At 49.7% G+C, this 22,643-nt stretch overlaps 1 protein-coding gene across 1 annotated transcript; it reads left to right on the top strand.

Annotated features, from left to right (window-relative positions):
* Positions 1 to 1,062: 1,062 nt before the first annotated feature.
* Positions 1,063 to 20,140, top strand: SYNGR3 (synaptogyrin 3). Its single transcript, XM_031606783.2, has 4 exons — positions 1,063 to 1,248; positions 10,250 to 10,490; positions 15,842 to 15,984; positions 17,481 to 20,140. The coding sequence occupies exons 1-4, from the start codon at positions 1,150 to 1,152 to the stop codon at positions 17,688 to 17,690; spliced, it is 693 nt and encodes a 230-aa protein (XP_031462643.1). The 5' UTR covers positions 1,063 to 1,149; the 3' UTR covers positions 17,691 to 20,140.
* The last annotated feature ends 2,503 nt before the right edge of the window (positions 20,141 to 22,643 follow it).

Raw genomic sequence — 22,643 nt, 5'->3', positions numbered from 1 at the left:
TGACCATAGCTGTAGCAAGGTGTCCCAGCTGTAGTGTGATTGCTACAGCAGGTTGGCCATATTCAGCAAGATGGCCTCAGCCACAGCACAGTGACTGCAGCTGCAGCAGGGGGACTCCAGCAGCAGCAGCACATGTTCCTCAGCTGTAGCACTGTGCACAGCTATCGCTCAGTGATGATGGCTGCAGCATGATGTCCCAAGTTACAGCACGATGTCCCTGATTCTAGTGTTTTCATCATGGCTGTAGCACAGTGCCTGTGCCTGCAGCATGGTACCTGTGGCCATTGCATGGCATTCCTGACTATAACTTTGTGTTCACAGTCATTGCACAGTGCTCATGGTCATTGCATGGTATCCCTGGCTGTAGCATTGTGCTTACAGTCTGCATGGTGTCTCTTGGCTGCAGTAAGTCTGTATGGTGTCTCTTGGCTGCAGTACAATGTTTTTCATCATTGCATGGTGCCCATGGTTATTACATGGTGTCCCTGGCTGTAGCATGATACTCATGGGCATTGCATGCTGTCTGTAGCAGTAATATGGTGCTTCTAGTCATTGTGTGGTGTCCCTGCATAGTGCTCATGGGCGTTGCATGCTGTTTCTTACTGTAGTATGATGCTCATGGGCATGGCATGATATCCCTGGCTGAAACAAGGTGCCCTTGGGCATGGCATGGTGTCCCTGGCTGTAGCATGGTGCTGATGGGCATTGCATTCTGTCTCTAGCTGTAGAATGGTGCTTCTGGTCATTACATGGTGTCCCTGGCTGTAGCATGATGCTCATGAGCATTGCGTGGTGTCCCTAGCTGTGTCGTGGTGTCCCTGGCTGTGGCATGATGCTCATGGCCATTGCATGCCGTCTGAGGTCATTGCGCGGTTTGCAGCACGGTGCCCGTGCCGATGGCGCGCGGTGCCCGCACCGCCGGCTGAGCTCGGCCTCCCGCGATGGGAGGCGGTGGCGTTGCGGTGAGCAGCACGCCGGGCGCGTGCACCTGCCGCCGCCCCCCCACCCCTCGGGTGTTTCTTCCCGCTGCCCGCGCGCGGCGCTGCGGACGAACCCACGCGAAAGGCGCGCGGCCGGCGCGGGGAGCGCGCGCGGCTCGGCTCGGCTCGGAGCGGCGCTGGAGCGGAGCGGAGCGGGCGGTGGGGGAAGATGGAAGGAGCGTCCTTCGGAGCGGGCCGGGCCGGCGGCGCCGTCGATCCTCTGGATTTCCTTAAGCAGCCGCAAACCATCCTCCGGGCGACGGCTTGGGTAAGGCGGCGCGGGCGGCGTGCGGTGGCCGGGCACAGAGCGGTGCCCATTGCAGCGTGCGGTGCCCGTGCGGTCTGCAGTGCCCGGGTATTGCGCGTGCGGTGCGCGGCGTGCAGCCAGCAGGCACCGTGCAACGGGCAGCGCTTTGGCCGCTGGCTCCCGTGGGAAGTTCCGTGGGGACGGGCACGGTGCAGCGGGTGGCTGATGCCGTAGCCCTGCAGTGGTTTTATCCCTGGTGCTTGAGCTTGAGAGAGCAGGGTGCAGCACAGAAGCAGAGGACATTTTCTTCCCATCCGTGCTCTCTGTGTGCGTGTGTAAGAGAGATGAAATCTTACAGCCAGCCCTGCCCAGCTCCCCCTGTTCATCCAAATGGATGTCATATTTGCTGGTCCTTTCCCATACGTGAGTTCTGCCGTGCAGGGGGGAACAAGAGGTGGGATCTGTGCTGCAGCCACTCAGTGAAGTCTTTGCCCGTTGCTGCTCCATGAATAAGCAGCCAGAGAGCTGCGCTGCCAGGCTGCAGTGCCCGGCTCTCACCTGCTACAATCTGAAAGCATGGCTGGAGAGCTCTGCAATGCCCAAAGTCCCTGGCGTGGAGTCTCAGCTCTGCTCCTGCAGGCTCTGGTTCTCAGAGCTGGGCCCTGGGCTCATCCTCACTCATGCATGGAGGCCATGGCTGCTGGCTCTGTGTCACCTTCAGCAGTGCCACAGGCATGCAGCAAGGGAAGGAGAGGTGTTGAGCGAAGGGGCTGCCTGTCCAGCTGCCATCACACTGTGCAGGGGAACCCTGGGGTGCCTGAGCAGCATAACATGGGAGCATGCACTTATCATCAAGCACGTGAGCAGTTTCAGCAGCAATCACATGCCCAAAGTTCAACCACATACTTAATTGTTTGGCTGGATTGGAGCCAGTGAATTTGCCAGGGCCTTGAGAAAGCCCTTGGCTCCATTAGTGGAAGAAAGTGGAGGTTATGGATATGGAACATCCAGGTGTGGGGCAGGGTTTGTGAAGCTCCTGCTGGCAGGCATTTCCTAGAAGTATCATTTCAATCTGGAGGACTTGGTTGGGATCCAGTGGGATCCTCCACACGGCGAATCATTGGCAACATGTTGGTTTGGGTATGGTCAAATAAATCATTGGCCAACAGGTGTTGAGTTGGGTTCCCTTTAAAAAGATCTGCCAGCACCCTGCCAGAGAACTCACCCTCCTTGGACTTGTGGGCAACAAGAAGAACATATAGGAGATGAACTAAAAATCCTAGCTTAGAAGATATCTGTGTGTGTGTACTTGTTGGCTGTTCAGTAGAGAAGTCATTCATTTTGTAGGTCTGTGTTCAGAAAACTGAGCATGTACAACTACAGAATGGGTCAACTCTAAGCAGGTGAAGGGACCCATTGGCTTTTATGAACATGACATGCACAGGGTTTGCAATGTGCAGTGAGATTCAATAAGGCCTAGAAAGTACAAGTTGAAGCCATGTAGATGCTTCCTTTGTCTCACATGTGCTGGAAGATCTGTTGTGGACCCCCTCCCTTGCAGATGCAGCATAGGGGTGTGGAGTCCCCATGCTGTGATGCTGTGACCCAGCTGTGTGCCACTGGCTGCCCTCCAGCATGAGCAGAGATGTGGTTGGTGTGAGCTGGGCGCTTGGGGCCAGTTTCCGTTCCGCCTGATGCATGGCTGCTGTTACTTCTTGCAGCTTTTGCAAAGCAAAGTGTGCCCAGGCTCTTTTTAGCTTTTCTGCTCGTGCCAGATCAAACCCACAGCCTGTTTTAAGATGGAGAGCTTGGACGGAGGCGGCAGGCGATGCACTACAAAGCAGCATCTGTCTAAGATCTTGCTGCCTTTCTGTTCCGCCCTGAAGCTTCCCTTTGCCAGGCTGGGGTGTGTGGCACAACCCCACAACCACTGCAATACTCCATTACTTGCTTCACAACCCCCACCTTTGCTGGCCTGCCCATAGCCACAGCCTGTGGGCTTGTTCAGAAACCCCTTGAGCTGGGTGTAGGTGTTGGGGCATTTTTTTTTTCATGTGATTCCCCTTCCTATTGCTTGTTGTCGTATCTTTTTAAGCATGTTTAACCTGTGTTGTAGGAGCAATCCTTGGAGGCTTAATCCTTGCTGCCATTATAGAATCACAGAATGGATGCGTTGGAAAGGACCATAAAGCCAAGCCAGCCTTCTCTTCTCCAAGCTGAACACCCCCAGCTCCTGCAGCCTTTCCTCGCAGCAGAGGTGCTCCAGTCATCTAAGCATCCCCGTGCCCTTTGCTGGCCCTGCTCCAACAGCCCCACTTCTTGCCCCAACCCAAGTGCAGTACTTCACACTGGGCCTTGTTGTACCTCATTTGGTTCTTGTGGGCCCACGTTTCAAACCAGTCCAGGTCCATCTGGATAGCGTTTCTTTTGGAGGCGGGAGCTGCCTTGGTGGCCCTTTGAGATGTGCTGGTTCAAATGAGATGTGGGCAGTGGAGACCCTCGCTTTGGGCAGCCAGTCAACCCACTGACTGCTGCCTGCTGATGGGGTTTCATCATTGCCAAGGAGGATGCAGCTCCATTCTGCAGCTCCAGCTGTTGCTTCGGGGCTGTTGGTTCAGCTCTGGTCCTTACAGACATCTGAGGGGCCTCCAGGTGAATGGTGACTTTGGATTAGAAATTCCCAAATGTAAGTTTTGGTGAAAGGGGAATTCTGATCCTACCTCATAGCGTGGCCTCTCCATACATTGCAATTCTGAATATCTGAAAGGAAAAAAAACCTATCCTGGTATAAGCTGTAAAACCAAAAGCTGGAAAGAACCATTTAACAGTTCCTCATTCATCTCTTCCCCCTGTGTCTGATGCAGTTTGTTAGAAGAAGATGTGATCACTCTTGTGGTTTCCTTTTCGGGCATTTTTTTGCACAACAAAACAAAGCTGATGCTCACCAAGGTCTGCTTTCAGAACCATGAGCTCCCCTCTCTGTCATGCCATGGCTATATGTGCTTCTAAGCAGCCATGCAGCTTTTAAGGGGAATTGTTTGCTTAATGCACCTTTAGATTTGACTTTTAAAAGCAGTTATGGTAAATATGCTATTAAAGTAAATGTTCTTAGTGAGTGGTATGAATTTCAATAAAAGCAACACTAAAAGCCTTTTTCCTTGACATGTCAGCTTTCAACCCAAGAGCTGGCAGCCCCAGCATGTGTGCTTTGGGGTTTCTTCTGCCATGCTGGATCTCTGCAAGTTTTCTACAGCTTCAAGGGCTACTTCAGCATTTCCTTACAGTGACTTTGGTGTGACTCAGAGTTGCTCCACTGACCCAGGATGTGTGCCATGGCACAGCACTGCCTGTGGCTGGCACCTACCCTGCCCTGCCTGGAGCCTTTCTGGTTTCCTAAAGCTGAAACAGGAGTGTAGTTCATCACCTGTTGGCTGGGAGCTGTTCCTGTCTAGCGTTAGCTCATTGAGCTCAGCATTTTGTTTGGGTTTTCCTTGCCTTTAAGAGCATAACCTTTATTAGAGGATGGGACAACAGCAGCCAAAACTGATTGCCTAGCCATGGGCGTAGCAAGTGGAAATCCCCATAACCTTTGATATGCAGTAGTGAATTTATAGGACCAGAGAATGCTTTGGCTCAGATCCAGGAGAAGTCTTTTTGTGCTGTGTATTAGTCCATAATATGGTAAATCATTATCTTTCAGTGAGACAAGTGTGCTTTGCTGAGGGATGAGTTGGGTAAGAACTGGGATGGATGTGTTATGGGTAGGGTTCTTAGAGGGGGCAGTGGGCCCTTTCTGCTCTCTTTCAGGTTTGTTTGGTTTCTTTGGGAGGGTGAAAGATGCTGCTGCCTGCTGTGTGCTCATAGTATAGGCTGTGTTTGTTTTTAGCAGAAAAAAAAAGAACAACTTAGTAGCAGAGGAGCCAAAAGGCAGCAGGAGAGCAAGGGGTGGTCACTGCGCTGCACCATGGGCACAGTGTCCCTCCTGCCTTCCTGAGGAACCTCTGCCCTGGCTGCAGGGTCTCCCACAGCATGGAGGGCTCGTGGCTCTCAGAGAGGGGCTGCAGGGCTGGGCTGTGCCTCAGGAGCTTGTGGCAATGCTCAGAGTCAGTGCTGTGATCTTGGCTGCCCTGGGCTTTGTCTAGCACTGGCTGCTTTCAGTAAGGTCACCAGATTTCCATCTTAATTTTCATTTTCCGTGGGCTGTAGACTAAAGGCTGAATTAAAGCTTTACATTTTTGTTAATGGAATTATACAGAAGTTTTACCACATCTGAACTTAAAATGCGGCTGAATTTCCGTTTTCCTGTCATCACTGATTCCAAATGCTGTCAGTTCGATGCATGCTTAGATTGTTCCATTAGATCAAGAACTTTGAATGGATGCTGTGTTTCAACCAACATCTTTTGCTGCATTAGAAAAAGTAATTCAGTAAAAAGCAGTCATGTGGTCATCAACATGCATCCTTCACAGTCTGATTAGCCCATTAGACATGTCCATAACCCTATTATGGTCGGCATCACGCTATCCGGTTCTGTGCCAGAAACTGCATCAGGTTTTTCCTTTGTGGTCACATCCTCAGTCCTCATGGGAGATCTGGCAGTGCTTAGGGTGGTTCTTGGCCTTCACACACCCCAGTGAATTATGCAGCTGTGTGCTGAAAACTTTGCTGTTACTGACGGCTGTAAGGATGAAATGGGGAGGGCAGGGGATCAGATTCCCTCAGAATTTGAGCTCGGAGGGTGAGAAATACTGGGGTGCAGGACAGATCTAAGCGGGGTGTCCTTGTGGTACAGGGCATCCCCAGCCCAGAGCCCAGTGGGGGCTAAAATGCTCAGTGCTGGGCAGGATGTGGCTGTGCATGTCTGACCTCAGTAATTTTTCCTTCTTGTTTGCTGCTCATCCTCACTCAGGAGTGGTTCAAGGAGCAGAGGGGGCTGGAGAAGGCAGCATCTGGTGAGGGCTTGCCTGATGTAGGTGCTGGCTCTGTCCATCTGGGTTGTGCCTATCACCATTGACTGAGAGCTACTGCAGAGCAAATTAGGGGTAGGTCATTTTTCTCCATGCATTAAATTTCCTCGATGTTGACATTAGCGGTTGCTTGCGTGTGTAATCAAAGCAAGGTTCTGCAGTCTCCTACAACTCCACACCTCCTGGCAGTGTTTTTTCATAGGCCCCCGATTGAAGCACAGTGCATCGACACTGGAAACATCTCACCTTAAAATGGCTGACAGCTCACACGCTGGTGCTTTCAGCTCATGCTCTCGCGTTTCTTGCTTTTTGTTTTCCTTGTGATGACTGTGCTTAGATTGTCAGAACTCCATATGCACATTTCAGGTGCCTGGGTGACAGAAGGCTGAAAGCAGTGTGGGTAGAATACCTGCAGGTCTGGGGTCTGGCAGACTCATGCTGCAGGAGGGAATGTAGATCTGCAAAGTGTGATGGCAGACCCAAGCCAGGGCAGCCTGGCCAGCCACCCATATCCAGATGGCAAAAACCTGGTGTGAGCAAACCCTGCAGCAGGCTGCTCCTTCCCTTCTTTTGGAGAAAGCTAGGTGCCATTCAACAGTGTGCTGCCCACCAACTGAGCATTGTCACCTGTCTGCCCCAGAGCCCCTGGGGTGCACCACTGGAGCACTGGTCATAGGGCGATGCTCAAAGCCCTCTGGTTTCAGCTGTGTAGCAGTTGTTTTCCAGAATCATGGTCTGTACTCAAACCCCATCATAGGTTGCTGTACTCACACCTCTTCGTCCTGTGCTACAGAAGAACTTGCTGCCTGGCAGTATCCTCTCTTGCCCAAGCAGCTCATCTGTGTTGCAGTGTGTACAGCTCTTCTTGCATCCTCCTAACCAGAGTGGTTCTCCGTCCGCTTGCGGAGAGTCTGACCTTGCATTTTCTCTCTCAGGTCTCTGATGAACTGGTTGAGAGCTTGAGCAAGTGAGGGCTTTGGAGGTAGTTGGGGACTGGCACTTGTTTATCATGAACTTAAAAAAAATCCTTTGGGTTTTACTTTTTCCCCATCTACACCCATTTCCTCAACTTTCTTTTAACCTACACATAGCAAGACAACACCGAATCTATTCTCATTAAAATGAGAATTACCAGCACCAGTTGTTGTTTTGTTTTATTTTGTTTTTTAAGAAAATTAATATCAATCATGAAGAGAGGGGGAGAAAAAACATGGACAGATTTGTTCTCACTGACAAGCTTGTTTTGACAGGCGTCCTTCAGTCAGCATGATGTTTTGAGTACCTCCATCCAACACGTGCACTCACTGTTTGTTGCTGGGCTGTGCATCCCGTGGTTGTCTCAGCCCTCAGCCCCTTTCTGTGGGATCCCCCAGCTGCAAGACAGATGGAATTCCCTGCACTGAGCGGAGTAAAACTCAATGGAATTTAAAGCTAAGCGGTGAGATATCTGCAAGTACCATCTCTGGTGACATTTGCATTGGTCCCAGGTGTGCTGTGTGCATTACGGGCACCTTTTGGCTTTTGTGCTCCTCCATGATTGCTCTCTGGGCATCCTTCCTTACCAGATCTGATCCTGCATTCCAGCCTGTTGATGTGCTCTGCTCAGCATAGGTTTTGCTTTCTCCCTGGAGCAACACCAAATCTGTGGGCAACCGTGGCACTGCATCACCCAGCCAGGCTGCGAGGCTGGAGGCATCTGAAAGCACCAAGAAGTAAGGCAGGTTGCTAATGCTGGGAGGATTTAGTAAAACTCTTATCTGAGAAGCTAAGTGCAAGTTCACTGGCCTGCCAGAGAAATAATCCAGTGGAATCAGAAGTTCTCAATTATTCATGTTTTCCAGAATCACATTATTTATTCCAGGGCCTGTTTTATAAATGCTGCTGCTATTTCTGATAGTAAATAACAATTTTGCATTATTTATGAACAGATTTTTACAACTGCTGATATTACAGCTACTGCCAAAGCTCTGGGAAAATTATTATTGCTGTTTGTTGTTGTTTGTTGCTTCCTTCTTACACTGCAGCCCTGTTGTTCTTTACATGATGATGTGAGACAATGAGAAGCTGGGTGTGAATGCAGGCAGTGACTCACGTTAGCAGTGAGCTTGTGGTAGTGCTTGGGGCTGAGAGGATTGGGGAAAGAACCCCAGACCTTGGTTAAATTTGAAGATGAGGGAATGCTTGGAAGGAAAGTAGAATGTCTGGGTAGCACAGGGATGCCTGCTCAATTGACAGGAAGGTCCTAGAGCATCTCCATCACCCAACATGGCCCAGCAGTGAGCTAACTTGAATTGCAAGTGCGAGAGGAGTGAGCTCCTAGCTGACAGTTTAAAGATGAACTCTGTCCCTGGTTGTCCTGCTCATGGGTTTGTGGAACTGGGAGTGAGCATGGGGCAGATGCTCTGCTAGCTGCTTGCACACCTAAAGCAAGATGTTCTCCAGGGACTGTTAGCACTGTTTCTGCCCATCATTTATTTCAGATGACACCCCACAGAGAAAGAAAATACCCTGCACCAATCCGTCATATGTTTGCACTCCTGTAGACGTGCTTCTTTGTTGTTCCCTCCAATATGGAGGGGAGTTAGTGGAGAGGATCTAAGACAGGTTTGCTGATGAGACATTTGCATTTGCAAGTAGCTTCAGTTGGAACTGCCTCTGTCCCAGCTTCATCCCAACTGGGAAGAGTGTGGAGGAGAGGGAGAAGGGCTGTTCATGTAGAATACTGCAGGGCAGCCAGGGGAGAGACATGAGGCCAGTGCTTGTGCTGTCACAGCATTACACTGCAGTGTGCTGGAAGCTTTCTGAATGGTTTGTTTGTTGTTGGTTCTGCTGCCCTTATGCACTATGGAGCAAGGTAAAGTGTCAGCAGGCAGAGTGACTGCAAGAGCTGTGGACTGCAGGTGGCTGTGAGCTGCTGCATCTGGCTGTCGCTTGTCTCAGGGCTCAGTACAGGGCTGTGACTGCAGAGGAAGCAGTGAAGAGCTGTGTGTGGTCTCTGCCTGCATACCTTGCCTCTGGCTGCATCCTGAGAGCCAGCAGGATAAGGAGGTATGCAGGGATCCTGTGGTGCTGGCAGCAAGTGATAAGATCAGAGATACACAGTGTGGTGCAAGGGCATCCACAGGTCTTGCTTCTCTAAGCCCAGCAATGGAAGCAGCAGCACAGTGCTTCCCAGGTTGCAAGAGTGAATGCAGCTGGTCCTGTGGCTTCTGCTTGCTGCCTTTGGTTTTGGAGAGGGATAAGGGACTTACCTAGACATGCAGCACTGTGAATACAGCCATATGCTATGACCCAGCTCCCTTCCTGCAGCCAGGATGTAAGGCAAAGCCCTGGGGACCTGGAGTTGAAGCTACTGTGGGGCAGTTGCTTCTCTCCTTCACTGTGTGCTGGGGGCCTGGGGCTCTACTCTTGGCTCTGCTGTGGGTCCCAGCAGTCAGCATCAGGAATGGGGCAGCCACCAGCGAGCTCCTTCTCTACTGTCTCTTGCAGGGCTGGAACTGGGTCACTGCATAACAGATGCAGGCACTGCATCCTTCAGCCTCTGCTATGGGGTTGAATTACCCCATTGTTTGTATGGCAGCATAACCATAACCTCTTCCTCCTTCCCATGACACCTAGGTGAGCTGCTCCCCGTGTCCCCGAGCATCCCATCCAGTGTGCATTCAGCATCTCCATTATCTGTAACTTCATTTCTCTCTTCTCTGCAGTTACACAAGGGGTTTCTCTGAGTGCAGTCTGATGGTGCAAAGCAGCACAAGCAGAAAAACTGTGCAGAGACCTGACCAATCTGTTTAGTTTTCCCTTCCCCTCCTTTCCCATCTCTTAAAACATGCCGCAAGTCAAGCCATTGAAAACAAACAGGCTTACAGCAACTGGAGCCCTAGATGCCATCCTCCAGCCCATGGCATAGGACCACCAGCCAGCTGAGTGTGGGGATCTATCCAACAAATGCCATGTTGCTGTGGAGCCTCACAAGACTGAATCCAATTATTTTGCTGTTGGAAAACAGTTAAATGTAAGCAGCTGCAAGTTGTGTTTTCTCCTTCCTTTTGCAGATTTTTTCCATCGTGGTATTTGGCTCAATTGTGAACGAGTGCTACGTGAACAAGGATGGCACAGACCCTGAGCTACACTGCATCTTCAATGAGAATGAGAGTGCCTGCAGCTATGGCATTGCCATTGGCATTATTGCCTTCTTCGGATGCATCTTCTTCCTTGTTGTGGACCTCCAGTTCCAGCAGATCAGTAGCGTGAAGGACCGCAAACGAGCTGTCCTGCTGGACCTGGGCTTTTCAGGTATGACTTTGGCTTTGCTATGCTTGTTTTTGACACTGCTGGTTCCATGGGGTGTGCAGGGCCATTGCTGTGCCTGCAGTTCCGTGCTTGAGTCCTGCTCTCATCTCTCAGGGCATGGCACAGCTCATGTCTTAGGGAGAAGGATGGATTGTCTTGACCAACAGTGAACCCAGAGGCATCAGTGGGGAAGCCAGTATGTGGTAGTTTGGGGTCAGTGGAGTGTCCTGCTCACCTGTGTTGCTTCTGAAGCTGGGATCACTGAGGTCACTTGGGGAACAAAAGCTTGGTGGTCACATTTTACCCTGTCACATCTCCTGTTTCTGCCTCTTAATGAAAGTCACTTCATCAGTTACATCTGGATCTGTTTTCACTTTGTTCATGTGTTTCTGCACAAAGTAGAAGCATGCTTCTACAGCAGGAGCTAAGACACCATTGCCATCCCTCACTGCCTACAGGGCTGGGAATTGCCAATAGCTCTGGATCTTCCAAGGACTCACGTGGATTGTCTGTGCTGTCCCAAGCCCTTGACTCAGCCACATGAACAGGAGGTGATGGGCTGTGCGGCGCTGGGAGACACTGTCCTCTGCTTGACTGCTCTGGGAGTTTTCTGGCTGAGTTTGCAGCTGATGTTCTCAATTTCCAGGCTCTTGTGTTAGCAAAGTCTGAAGGTGATTTATCCAGCACAAGCACAGCTGATGACTCTCTGGTCCCAGATGAAAACATCCATCATCAACTGCCTATGCTTGCCTGTAGTTAAGGATGTCCTCTCCTTGCTGGAAAGCGCATTTCCATGGTGCTAGAGCTCTGGTGCCCAGACACTGTGAGCTGGTATTTACAGCCCTTTCTGTGGGGCTTGGTGCCTGCAGCTCCTCAATTCAAATGGAAGGGGAGTGTCCACATCCATCTTCTGCCTGGATATGTGTCTTGGTGTGAGGCTGTGATCCTTCCCTGATTTTCACCTTGTAGCAGCTGCACTCTCCCTTGCCAGGCTTGTATGAAATGGGGCCATCTCTGCCTTGTTCCTCTGTTGTCCTTGTCATACATAGTGTGCACAGTCATGGGGCTCTGCAGAAAGCTGCAGAAGATGGGCTTCTGCCCACAGGCATTGCTCTGCTCATGGGGACAGGCTTCAATATTGCACCAGGGCTCTGTCCTGGTAAATCCTCCCCATCCACAAATTCCAAATACAGTTGACCTGCCAGTGCTGACTTTATTACTGGGACCAGGGGATGAGTGAGCTACTCTTGAGTGCCTTGTGTCACCTGCGAGGGTCCTTCCTCCTCCCTTGGTTCTTCCCCTCTGCATGCTTTTTGGTAGAAAACAGGCAGACCACTTCCATGTTGCAAAGCAAACCGCTTACAGGCAAGTTGTGCTGCTGGGAGAGATGTGAGAGTGGCAGCATGCTTCTTACTCAGCTGGGTGCCAGTGTGTGCCAGTGACTTTCCCCTGCTGCTTGTGCAAGCTTGAATTGAGGGTCTCAGCGTGGGACATGGGTATGGAGGGGACCTTCCAGCTCTTTGTCTCCAGACCCTGTTTTTGCACCACGTATCCTGCTTCACACCTTAATCAAACTCCTTCTCATTTGCTGATTGAGAGCCTCACTGCATGTCTCCTCACACCAGATGGACTTTCTGTTCCCTTCTGCATGTCTGCAGTTTGTATCTCGACTTGTATTCGTCTCTCTTGATCATGGGTGGCCAGAGCTGTTACCAGTGCCATTGGTGTGCAAAACACCCTTCTGCTGCAAGTTTTCTCATTTCAATGGGAGATCTCAGGGTGGGTTCATGCCCACTGTATCTTATTCCATTCCTATTTCTGTGCCTTCATTTTTCTAAAATTATAGCTGCCCCAAACCTTCTGTACTACTGTAGCCTGTACACCCACTCGTGCAGAAACTCCAAGCAGTTGGTTGCTTCCAGAAGCAGATCTTGCAGCACAGATCAAATGCAGGGTTTTGCTGGCATGTGACCCCAAGCAGCTTGGGACTTGCAGCCCGTGGGCTCTGTGTCCTCAGAGTCAACCTGTTCATATGTGATAGAGAGCAAACTGCAAGTTATTTGCATTTACTGCCTCTGCGTTAATCTCTAGGGACTTTATCTGTGGGACTTCTACACTGCACCCTTCCTCTTCTTTTCTTCCTTGGCTCTTGATTTCCTCCTACTTGTGACTGTTTCATCCTTTCTCTCTGCACATGATCTCTGCATTACTGTGTGCTTTAATATAAAAGCTGAAAATGCATTTGGGAAATAAGAGGGTGAGAAGCATCAAGCAGTGAGTGGGTGGGATGAGAGAGATAAAGGTCACTCTGTCCCTGGATTCCCCCTGTTCCTGGATTCCCCCAGTGCCTGGTGCTGACTGCATGGAGGCAGAAGTGGCAGCTGCTGCCTATGAAGGTCATGGAAGGAGTTGGTCAAATTGCTAACCCACAGCTTCCTTTCACTTGAAGGAGGGAGGACTTGTACACCAGATCAGTGGTGGGTCAGAGGACTTGCACTGACAGCTTGCTGCTTCCACCCCAATGTACAAGGAGCATTAGCTGCCTGCAGCACAGAGATTGTCCCCACAATGGTGCTGCCCCATGGGGCACTGGGAGCTCTGCCTCTTGCAGCCTCTGAGTCCACAGGTAGGTGATGCTGGGTGCAAGCAGGACAGCCACAGTGCTATGTCAGTGGCACTTGCAACTTTATCCTCCATCTGCTCTTACAGCTGCTCCTGTAGATGTGTGTTGCTTGGAACCAGGCTGTAATTACGACTGTAATGTATATTTCCTGGTGTTTGCACTCTGTTGTCTACAAATCCTAAAACTATAATTATGTGCTGGCTCTTATAGCTATTCCTGGTATTTTCCTTCTCTCTGGTATGCTGGAGGGTGCAGAGCTTCTCCTGTGCGTGTTTTCACCAGGATTCAGGAGCAGTGCTTGTGGCCACAGCAATCCACTGTCAGATCAGTCCCCTCCTCAGGGTCTTAAAATCCATGGATATTAACCCACATGTCCCAAATACCCATTTCCACTTGGTCCTGGAAATATACTGAAGCTATGAGATGGTACCCAGCTGGCACCAGGGCAGCCTGGACCCTGGGATTTGCAGGTGAGAGGAGGCAGCAGTGATCCCAGGCATGAGTCACAGTATTGGGCACAGTCTCATCACACAGGAGTGCTAACAGAGGGTGAACATGATCACAAATGGAAACGGGTGCTGGTACAGAACAAAAATAGTTCCTCCTAGAGCTCACTGGGAAGCGTGATCTCACACACAAGCATGTGTCAGCTTTTCAAATGGCATAAACACCGCCTGGTACTTCTGGAGGTGCTCTGAATACCTGACCCTCTCTTGTCCACTGGTAGCAATACTGCATTCCTCCTTTCCCAAGGCCTGCAGAGAACCAGTTTTCTTCTCAGGAACTAAGCAGAGCTGTCCTGATGTCAGGAGGACAGAGGCTTGTGTGCATTGTGAGACCTAAGTGAGGTGCACGTGGGCAGCAGCAGGAGCAACACCATCTAGGCATTTCCCACTGAAGGTGTCAGACCCCAGCAGTCAGCACTGGGCAGGTCAGCAGCTCCAGTATCTGTGTTGCAGAGGAAGTTGTTAGCTGCAATACTCAGCACAGCCGGTGCACAGTCAGAGATGTGGATGATGTCATTTTAAGTCCTGAAAACCCTTGGAAGATACCACTGACAGATGGGGCTTAGAGCACTAGGCGGTGGGGAGTCCCTGTGTCATGGCTGTGGCACAGCATCAGCTTTGTGACACTGAGATTCTTGCAAACAATTCCACTCTCTGTAAACCAGTGATGAAGCCTGATCCTGCTGGAGAACCCCACTGTCCCTTTGTTCCTGCTCTGGATGGCCCCACAGGAAGGATGCCCCTGGCACAACAATGCTGCGAGTTAACCTGCTATGAGTTGCTCTCACATTTCTGTGAGCCACATCTCTGGTCTTTCATCTTCCCAAGACCGCTGTGTTCAAAATGTGTGGATTTGAAGCAAGAAACTTCTTCCTGAATTTTGCTCTGTGAGCATGGGAGGTCTCATTTACCACTGAGGACAGGTGGATCATCTCGACAGTGAAAATGTGTATGCAGAGGTGGCTTTGGTAGCAGGCATTAACCATCTTATGAAAAAAAAAAAAAAGGCTGTTTTGTTAGTCTGGAATTTGGAAGAGGAAAGTATGGGTGATCCTAGATGGAGGGTGTGTTGCTGTAAGGGCAGATCAAGAGCCTGGCTTGGCTAAGCTGGCCAAAGCATCTTCCCCAGGTCCAGCTGTGTAAGGAAAGGAAACAAGGAGTGTGTTTTCCTAGGCACAAATTCTGAATTAAAAGCAAGAAGCCTTATAAATCTTGCACAGTGTTTGGACATGAGCATTGGTTTTTTTTTGTACTTAAGAGCTGGTAAGATAAAGAGAGAAAAAAAAAAGGAAGCTGCTTTCCTCTCCCTGCGGCCACACTGTGCTATGCTCACGGGGTTGGCAGTGTGGCTGCTCGCTCTGATGTGCTGATAATCCCTGAGAAGAGGCTTGTAGCTCAGCATCCTGCTGCTGGGCTTGGATCTCTGTGTGCACATTGGCAAATGCAGGGAGCTTTGTGCTGGGGATGCTCAGAAAGCTGGAGGCCCTTAAAACAGCATCATGGAAGGCTCCAGGTTATGCAGCTTCTTTTCACAGCATTGTAAAGTGTTACTGCTTGTTACAGTGTGTGCTTGTGGCTAGCTTTGTGACTGTTCTAAGCTCCCTGACATCAGGCAATGCTGTTGGTTGGTGATTGAATTAGAGGAACTGCAGCCCTATCTTGATCAGCCAGGTCATGTCCAGTAAGACATAATCGCTGGAGCATTTTTGCTTGATCCCTGAAGTGCAGTGAGGCTGGGAGCAGGCACACAGCCCCTTCCACTTGCTGAGCAGCTGTGCAGTGCCCAGCCCTAAGGTTCTGAAAGCCACAGGTGTCCGAGAAACAAAAGGTGAGCACAGCAGGGTGCTGAGGAATGGACTGGCAGCACTTTGGTGTCTGTGAGCAGGCTGCAGTCCCCCCAAGTGCAAGAAGGCCATGTCTAGAGGTCATGCTGTCCCTGTAAGGCTTAAGATGAAGGTAAGGTTTAGGTGAGCTAAACTGAAGGTAGGCAACAGGCAAGATGATGCTACAGGTTCTCTCCAGTTCAGTTTTTTCAGTAATTGTAAATTCACCTCTTTCAAAATAGCTCTGTTTGGGTCATGCCACAGGACAAGGCACCCAGGACCACTATTGCTGTTTGAATGTCTTGGTGGCAATGTTCGTGCATCAACACCCAGATCTCTGGGGTTCTTGGAGCAGAGGAGATGATGGCAGTATCAGCACTGACTGGCTCTGTTCTCCTCCAGGTTTCTTATCCTTCCTGTGGTTTGTAGCCTTCTGCTTCCTAGCAAACCAGTGGCAGCGGACAACAATGAGCAAAGGGGCTTCACAAGGAGCAGATGCTGCCCGGGCAGCAATTGCCTTCTCCTTCTTCTCCATCATCGTCTGGGTGAGTTCAGCTTCTGGACTTTTCAAGGGCCCTACCTGTGAGACCTGCAGCTCTTTATGTAGGGGTACAGCACTACACCCAGGGCATTATGGTACAAATACTGCCTGCCACTGTCATGGTGAGGGTCCAAGCACTGCGTGGACCCCAGAGCTGGGCTTTGTGCCTGTGGATATCCACAGGGCACAGATCTAATTACAGAAGAAACTACCCAACTCAGAGCTAGATTGGGGAGAGGAGAAATGAAACCTACTATGGGCTCAGCACTGAGCTGAAGGAGGAATCTGGGGCACAGTTTGGGGAAGTGAATCGTGGTGAGTGGTGAAGAGCTGTACTGAAGAAACCTGCAGTTCATCCTTCTCCCTCTGCAGGGAGCTGAAACTGTGGTTTCTTACCCAGGAAGCCCAGCTCCAGTCCCCTCTTCCTGGGAACTTCCAAACTTCTCCTTCTCCTGCAACTAGCGAGTTGCATTTCCATCAAAAATATGTTGCTGCCCACATGCTGCCCTCGTTTCAGACCCTAGGGAGCAGTTTGGTTAGAAGAAAATGAGTCCCCAGGAGTACACCGTGATGAGCCTGTCCCATAGGGTTGTGGGGGATTTTGGCAGCCCCTAGGGGAAACCAGGCTGTCTGCTTTGCTGCTTTCCTTAGGAGAGGTGCAAAATGCTGCAGCAAATACATAAGGTCCATCACAGACAGTTGCTAGACCCAGCCTGTGCTCAGCAGTGCCTGCAGCTCTTGGGCTTAGCGCTGCCATGGTGCCAGGGCCAGGGAAATAGTGTTGGGCCAGGGGAAATGCCAAAGGGCCATAAGTGTACAGCAGGGGAGCACCTGTTGCCCTTGGGTCTTACAGGGGGAGTTGAGGCTGTGCCAGTCTTGGTGTCTGTGGGCAGGTTTTTTTTTATCCCGAGTCTGTCATTTAAAAATTAATTGAATTGTTAATGAAACATCTTGAAATAAAGGTGAGTGCAGGTCTCTCACAGCTCTGCTGCTTCCATTTCCCACAATTTGTGACCTGAATACTTGCAACCTGGAAAAGGGTGAAAGAGTCTCTGCAGGATTGACCTATTTCACTGGCCTGGGACAGCTTCCACTCCTTGCAGTAGTTGGTTTGATGGTGCCACTTCCTTGATGACAGTGGGAACCTGATCTGAACACAGTGTGGGCTTTGGTTTTGCATGGGGAGAACTTGTAGGTCTCAGGGGAAGGTTTTGCTTTGCAGCATGAATATGAACAGTGTTAGGAGGCTGAAGGGCAAGCATCTCTTTGAGGCCTCTTCTGTGATTTGGGAGGCACGGAGAGGGGGAAAGGATGGCAGAGGGAAACACAGAGTGCTGATGCAAGGTGTGGCACAGCGGTGCACGGTGGTGCAGCACCAGTATGCCCTGCACACCTGGCTCATCCTGGGCCAGTTGTTTCTATGGCTGTGGAGGAGCAGGAGGCAGCAATCAATCACCCACGGTGCTTGGCTCTCCCCCCAAATCTCTTCATCCCTTGCAGGTCGCACTGGCACTGAAGGCACTGCAGCGGTACCGCCTGGGCACCGACATGTCGCTCTTCGCCACCGACCAGTTTGCCACCGACCCCAATGCTGCGTATCCCGGGTACCCCACTGGCAGTGGCATTGAGAGCACAGAGACCTACCAGAGTCCTCCGTTCACCGAGACCTCGGACGCCAACCCGAAAGGTTACCAAGTGCCAGCATACTGAGGGAGGAGGGCGCGCGGCCGTGTACAAATAGACCGAGTCCTATGGTGCAGTACAGTTAACCGGTTGATTGCAAATGTATTCAGTACCATTTCCTTAATGTGGCAAGTCAGTGCTGGGTTCCTTACTATTAGCTAGTTGTGCAGTGAATTCTGTACAGTGGTATTGGTTCTTGTCTTACCTGTCCAAGGGTTTTATAAAAGCAGTGTTCCCTCTAAGTTGGAAGAAAGAAGGTCGCTACTCCATGTGGCAGAAGATAAGTCAGTACCTTCTTCGAGGCTTGTTTTAGCACCACTGGGCACTAGGTGCCACAGAGTGCCTGGGAAAGCCAAAAAAATACTTTTTCCTGCTAGAAAACAAGGTAGCTGATGAGTTGTTCATCTCGTTCTTCCAGAGCTAACACAGATGTGGCCTCATTGCAGTGAGGGGGGCTGCAGCTGGGGCGGTTGGCCCTGGACTAGTCCCACTCCTGGCAGAGCTTTCATGTACAACACAGAGAGCAGAGGCCATGGAAAGTGCCAAATTTACAAAGAAAAAAGTGGTGTCTGTGTTACTTTTATTTGTATATATTTATTGTATAAAAAACCACGACCAAACGGGTGTTTCAAACATAGTTCAGGGTGCAGGGGGGCATGGGAGCACAGAAGTTTGGGTTTTATGTTGAATATCCTAATAGCTTTTATGCTTCCACACGGTTCTGGTTGAGGATATAGGAAGTTGTGTTTGAAACTTGCTTTGGAAAATAATTTAGCAATATTTGTCTGCTAATTAGAAATAGGCTTTTATCAGTGGAAAATATGGTGTGTTACAGTTCCACTTCATTGTGGGGTTGTTGAAGTTTGCAAATTTCCAAATAGTTCTGATTGGCGACACTGAACTCTTGCTCACCCTCAGACCCAGAGCTGCCAACACAAAAGGCGTGGGTGCCTCAGTGACTCAAATTCTCAGTCAATTAGGAAGCAGAATGTAACTTGTGTTTTTCTACTGGGAGCAGCCACCATCTGTCGTAATTGCAGCAAAATCCTCAGGTGTAAATGTGTGTGTTGCACTGCAGTCCCTGGTGATGCAGAATTCAAAGCGAGCACCGAAAGGACTTGATGGGCTTTGAAGTCTGTTGTGGGGGTGCATGTGGCACATGTTTGCCCATAGTGGGAGAATAGAGTGGATGATAAACGCCTGAGGAGGAGGCTGAGTTTGGTTACCAGCAGCAGAATTACAGCCTTGTTAATACCAAGTCAATCTGAAAAGTGCAGCAGATGCTCATCAGTGGCTGACATGCTGGGTGTGCAGTGGCTGTGAGCAGAGCTGGGTGCTGCTGAGGACAGAGCACAGTGGCTGAGCAGTCAGCCTGTCTGTGGCAGAGTCCCCCCAGCCCTCCTGGCTGCAGGGATCCTTTGCTGCGCTGTTGTTGCTGGCAGAGCTGTGTGTTGCCTTCTGACCTCACAAGCAATAGATAAAGGACTGCCCTAGCTGTTCTTGTAGCAAAAAAATCCAGCAGTTTTTTGTCATCATCATTAGCACAGCTCATTTCTGCTGCTAAATTGCAAATAAATGCATTAATTAATAAGCAGCAAACCTCATCACAGGCAGTCATTATCAATGACAAAATGCATAACTTGAATACCCCGCTATTTAGGTCAGATTAAAACTTGCATTTACAGTGAGCACTGGCTTTCCTGGATCCAGATCTGCCTGGCAGCACCCAGTGCTGATGGAGCTGTGCGGGTATTTCCCAGCTCAGACACTTCTCCTGCAGAGCTCAGCCCTCTGTGTGTGGTGACAAAGGGACCTGGCATCCCTTACAGCTTTTCCTTGCAGTGACAGCTCCACAATGTCCCCCCAGTACCTTTGCCATGCACTCTGAAGTCAGCTTGGTATTAAGAAGAGCTCAGCCCCACTGCCAGCATAGCTGCTCCCTGCAGCAGCAGGAGGATGCTGCACTGCTGATGGAGGAGGCTCCTGGAGCTGATGCAAGAAGCAAGAAAGGTGCCTTGGGGGCGTCTGCTATCAGCCTGTGCTGGTTGAGGTAGGTGAGCAGTGAGAAATTTGTGCATCGAGTGGGGACACCCAAACCCCAGTAGAGTATAAGCCTAAGTTAATTCTCTAACCCTTGTGATTTTTCTAGAGCCAGTCTTGCTGAAAATAAAAGGGCAAAAGATTTTAATACAGGGTACAGTAGAACTGTAGCAATATTTTCCTTAGAGGGAACACTGAAATTTTAGCAGCACAAACAGTACTTGTGTTAATATTTTAGTAAAATTATAATCAATTTAAATGTTTAAATTGATTGTATGTGAGATAATGTTTGTTCGGTACATTGTATTTTTTCTAACTATATAACTGTTCCAGAGTTTCCTTGTAACCGTAAAGAACTTAAAGTTCTGTCTGACTGCGAGAAGTGTCCTGATCAGTGGTGTAAACGTGCTGAATATTACAACATCTGAATGTATGCACCCCAGGCCTACATTGCATTTCTTTTCTTTCCACCCCTCCCACCCGTGGCTGTGGGACATGGATGCACACAGCCATGCACCCCCACGCTGTCACTGACCTAAGAGCAGCCACTATGGCATGGGGACAGCAGCACAACTGTGACTTCACCCCCAGGCTGGGCACCATCGTTCTTCCCAAGGTCAGCTTCTCATTACAGTCACTGCCCCCCAGAATGCATTATTATGTTTAAATTCTGCTTGGCACTGTGCGTGAGGACCTGGATGTGCTGTACTCAGCAGGAGAGGAAGGGGCTTTGGTGCCTGGGTTTCCTGGCAAGGGTGAGGCAGAGCAGAAGCTGTTCCATGGCTGTGGTCTGGCAATGCCAACACTGCCAGAGAAACCTCCCCCTGCTCTGGGTGCTGCTGGGGCAGGCAGGAGCCAGCAGGCATCCCTCAGTTTGTGCAATTTTTGCAGGCAGCAGTGATGAGGTCAGCACAGTCATTCCTCAGTCTGCATCAAGGTGGGAAAAAATGCAATTAAGGTGGCACTGCGACACCTAAGATACTCATGCCTTGGAAACAGCAGTCAGCCACCTTGAAAGAAAAACATTTCCTGGTTTGTTGGCGACTGTTGCTCAGCTCCTGTGTAATTCCCCATCCCCCAGGCTGGTAGCACAAGGCCCTGCTGAATTAAAACCTTAATTAAGGAAGCGTGAGACACCAGCCCTCTCCTGGCCGTGATGACTCATGCCTACCCCTTGCACAGCGTCCTGTTTCCAAGCACTTTGCAAGGCTCTGCAGTGCTGTCTGTTAACTGTTGTAGCATCTTCATGATGGGTCAGTCAGACTGCGTGTGCAGGTATGGGCTGTAAGAGCAGAATCATTGGATCCCTGCAGTATCTCATTTGAGGTTCAGACTGTTTTACCATCACTCACTCATACTTCTTTCACCCATTTTTTTTCTCTCTGTAAGTTCACTGTGGTACAGTAGCTGCTTTCCTTGTAACACAGCAGACCAGCCCTTACAGACATGTTAGCATTTTGCTGCAAATCCAGCAGCATTTTGCTGCTGGCTGCTAGCCCCATGCTGCTCTCAGAAGCCATTGTAGAGCCCTCCAGAAATCTGGCAGCTGACTGGGCTGCCCTCAGCCTCATGTGCTGACAGCTCCTGTGTAGTGTCAGGGCTGAATGTCAGTATAAAGAATAGACCATGAGCAAGCCTGTACCTTTTCTTCCTGGAGATTTATTCTACCAGATCCTTGTGCTCTGTGAGGCTCTGTTGGGGCAACACAGGCATTTCTCAGCAATGAAGTTAACCACATTATGGGTTGTTTTGTTTTGTTTTGTTTTGTTTTGTTTTTTTGCATGAACTCATACTTTAAACCCATTAGAAAAGGATTTGAAATAAAGACATTAATTGGAAATTGCTCCTGGCATCTTAAGCTATTCCTAGCAAGGTAGAAGCTTTGCTTAACCAATACTCAGTAAAATCATCTCCCCAGCAATGTGCTTCACCATCTCCTGTACTTTAACCATGTCCATGAGCAGTTAGATTTGGCTTGCTGTTTTGGTGAGGAACTTTGTAAGATGAGTTTCCCACTGGGCAGTCTGCAGGTAGCTGCACAGCAGTGCTGAGTTCATGCTACAACAGTGACAGCTCTGGGAGCTCTGCTTTTTCCACTGGCTGCTCTTAACTGGGAGTTATCAGTCCCCTTCTCCCTCCTCCACAGCACTGTCCCATTCCCCCCACTCACATCTGCTGCCCTTCTGCCTGCTGCAGCCCTGAGAGCAGTTGAATAGAATTAAACCAACTGCAATCATTGTCTATTCATTAGTAAAAGTGTAGAATCAATATTCCTCTCTCTAAAAGCTGTGTAATATTTGCAGACTTCCTTTCAGCCTTCTTTGTCTTCCTGGGGAGAGCAGACAAGTCGAGTTCCACTCTGTTTTATTCATAATGCTACTCTAGATTGCATTTAGAAGCTGTGTGTCAACCTCCCACCATCCATGAGGCTGAGACATGGCCTTCACTGTACCAACTTGAAACCCAAGTTCAGCTGCCTGTATTTTGTTGCAATATGCGTTTAAACCTCAAAATTCTTTACAAGTTTTAATAACAAACCGATACCAAATGTGGTTTGCAAATTTAAGTTCTTTTGCAGATACCTCTGTATAAGCAGACCGCTTCCACGAGTTGCAGTTGTCACTAACCTTACGTGGATTGTAGTATAAAGTGGACTGTGTATGGAAATAAGTTAAAAATGTTTACAACTTTTGTATATATATATATAAATATATATAAAAAAAAATATCTTTTGAGAGAGCAATCTGTGATGATGTATTTTCAGTGTCTGTGTACCAACTGCAACTTATTTTCAATAAAGAGTTTAAAATGAATAGAAGCAGCCTGGACAAATTTGGTAATGCTTTATTTAATCAGGTGAGCACAGGGAGCAAGGAAACTGCATCATCAGGCCAAGGAGAGCCGAGCACCTCGAGGAAACTTACAGCAGCACCGTGAGTT

The sequence above is a fragment of the Phasianus colchicus genome, chromosome 16 (genome assembly GCF_987193195.1).
Source record: "Phasianus colchicus chromosome 16, bPhaCol1.hap1.1, whole genome shotgun sequence".
Lineage (NCBI taxonomy): Eukaryota > Metazoa > Chordata > Aves > Galliformes > Phasianidae > Phasianus > Phasianus colchicus.
This window is presented reverse-complemented; position numbering and strand designations above follow the sequence as displayed.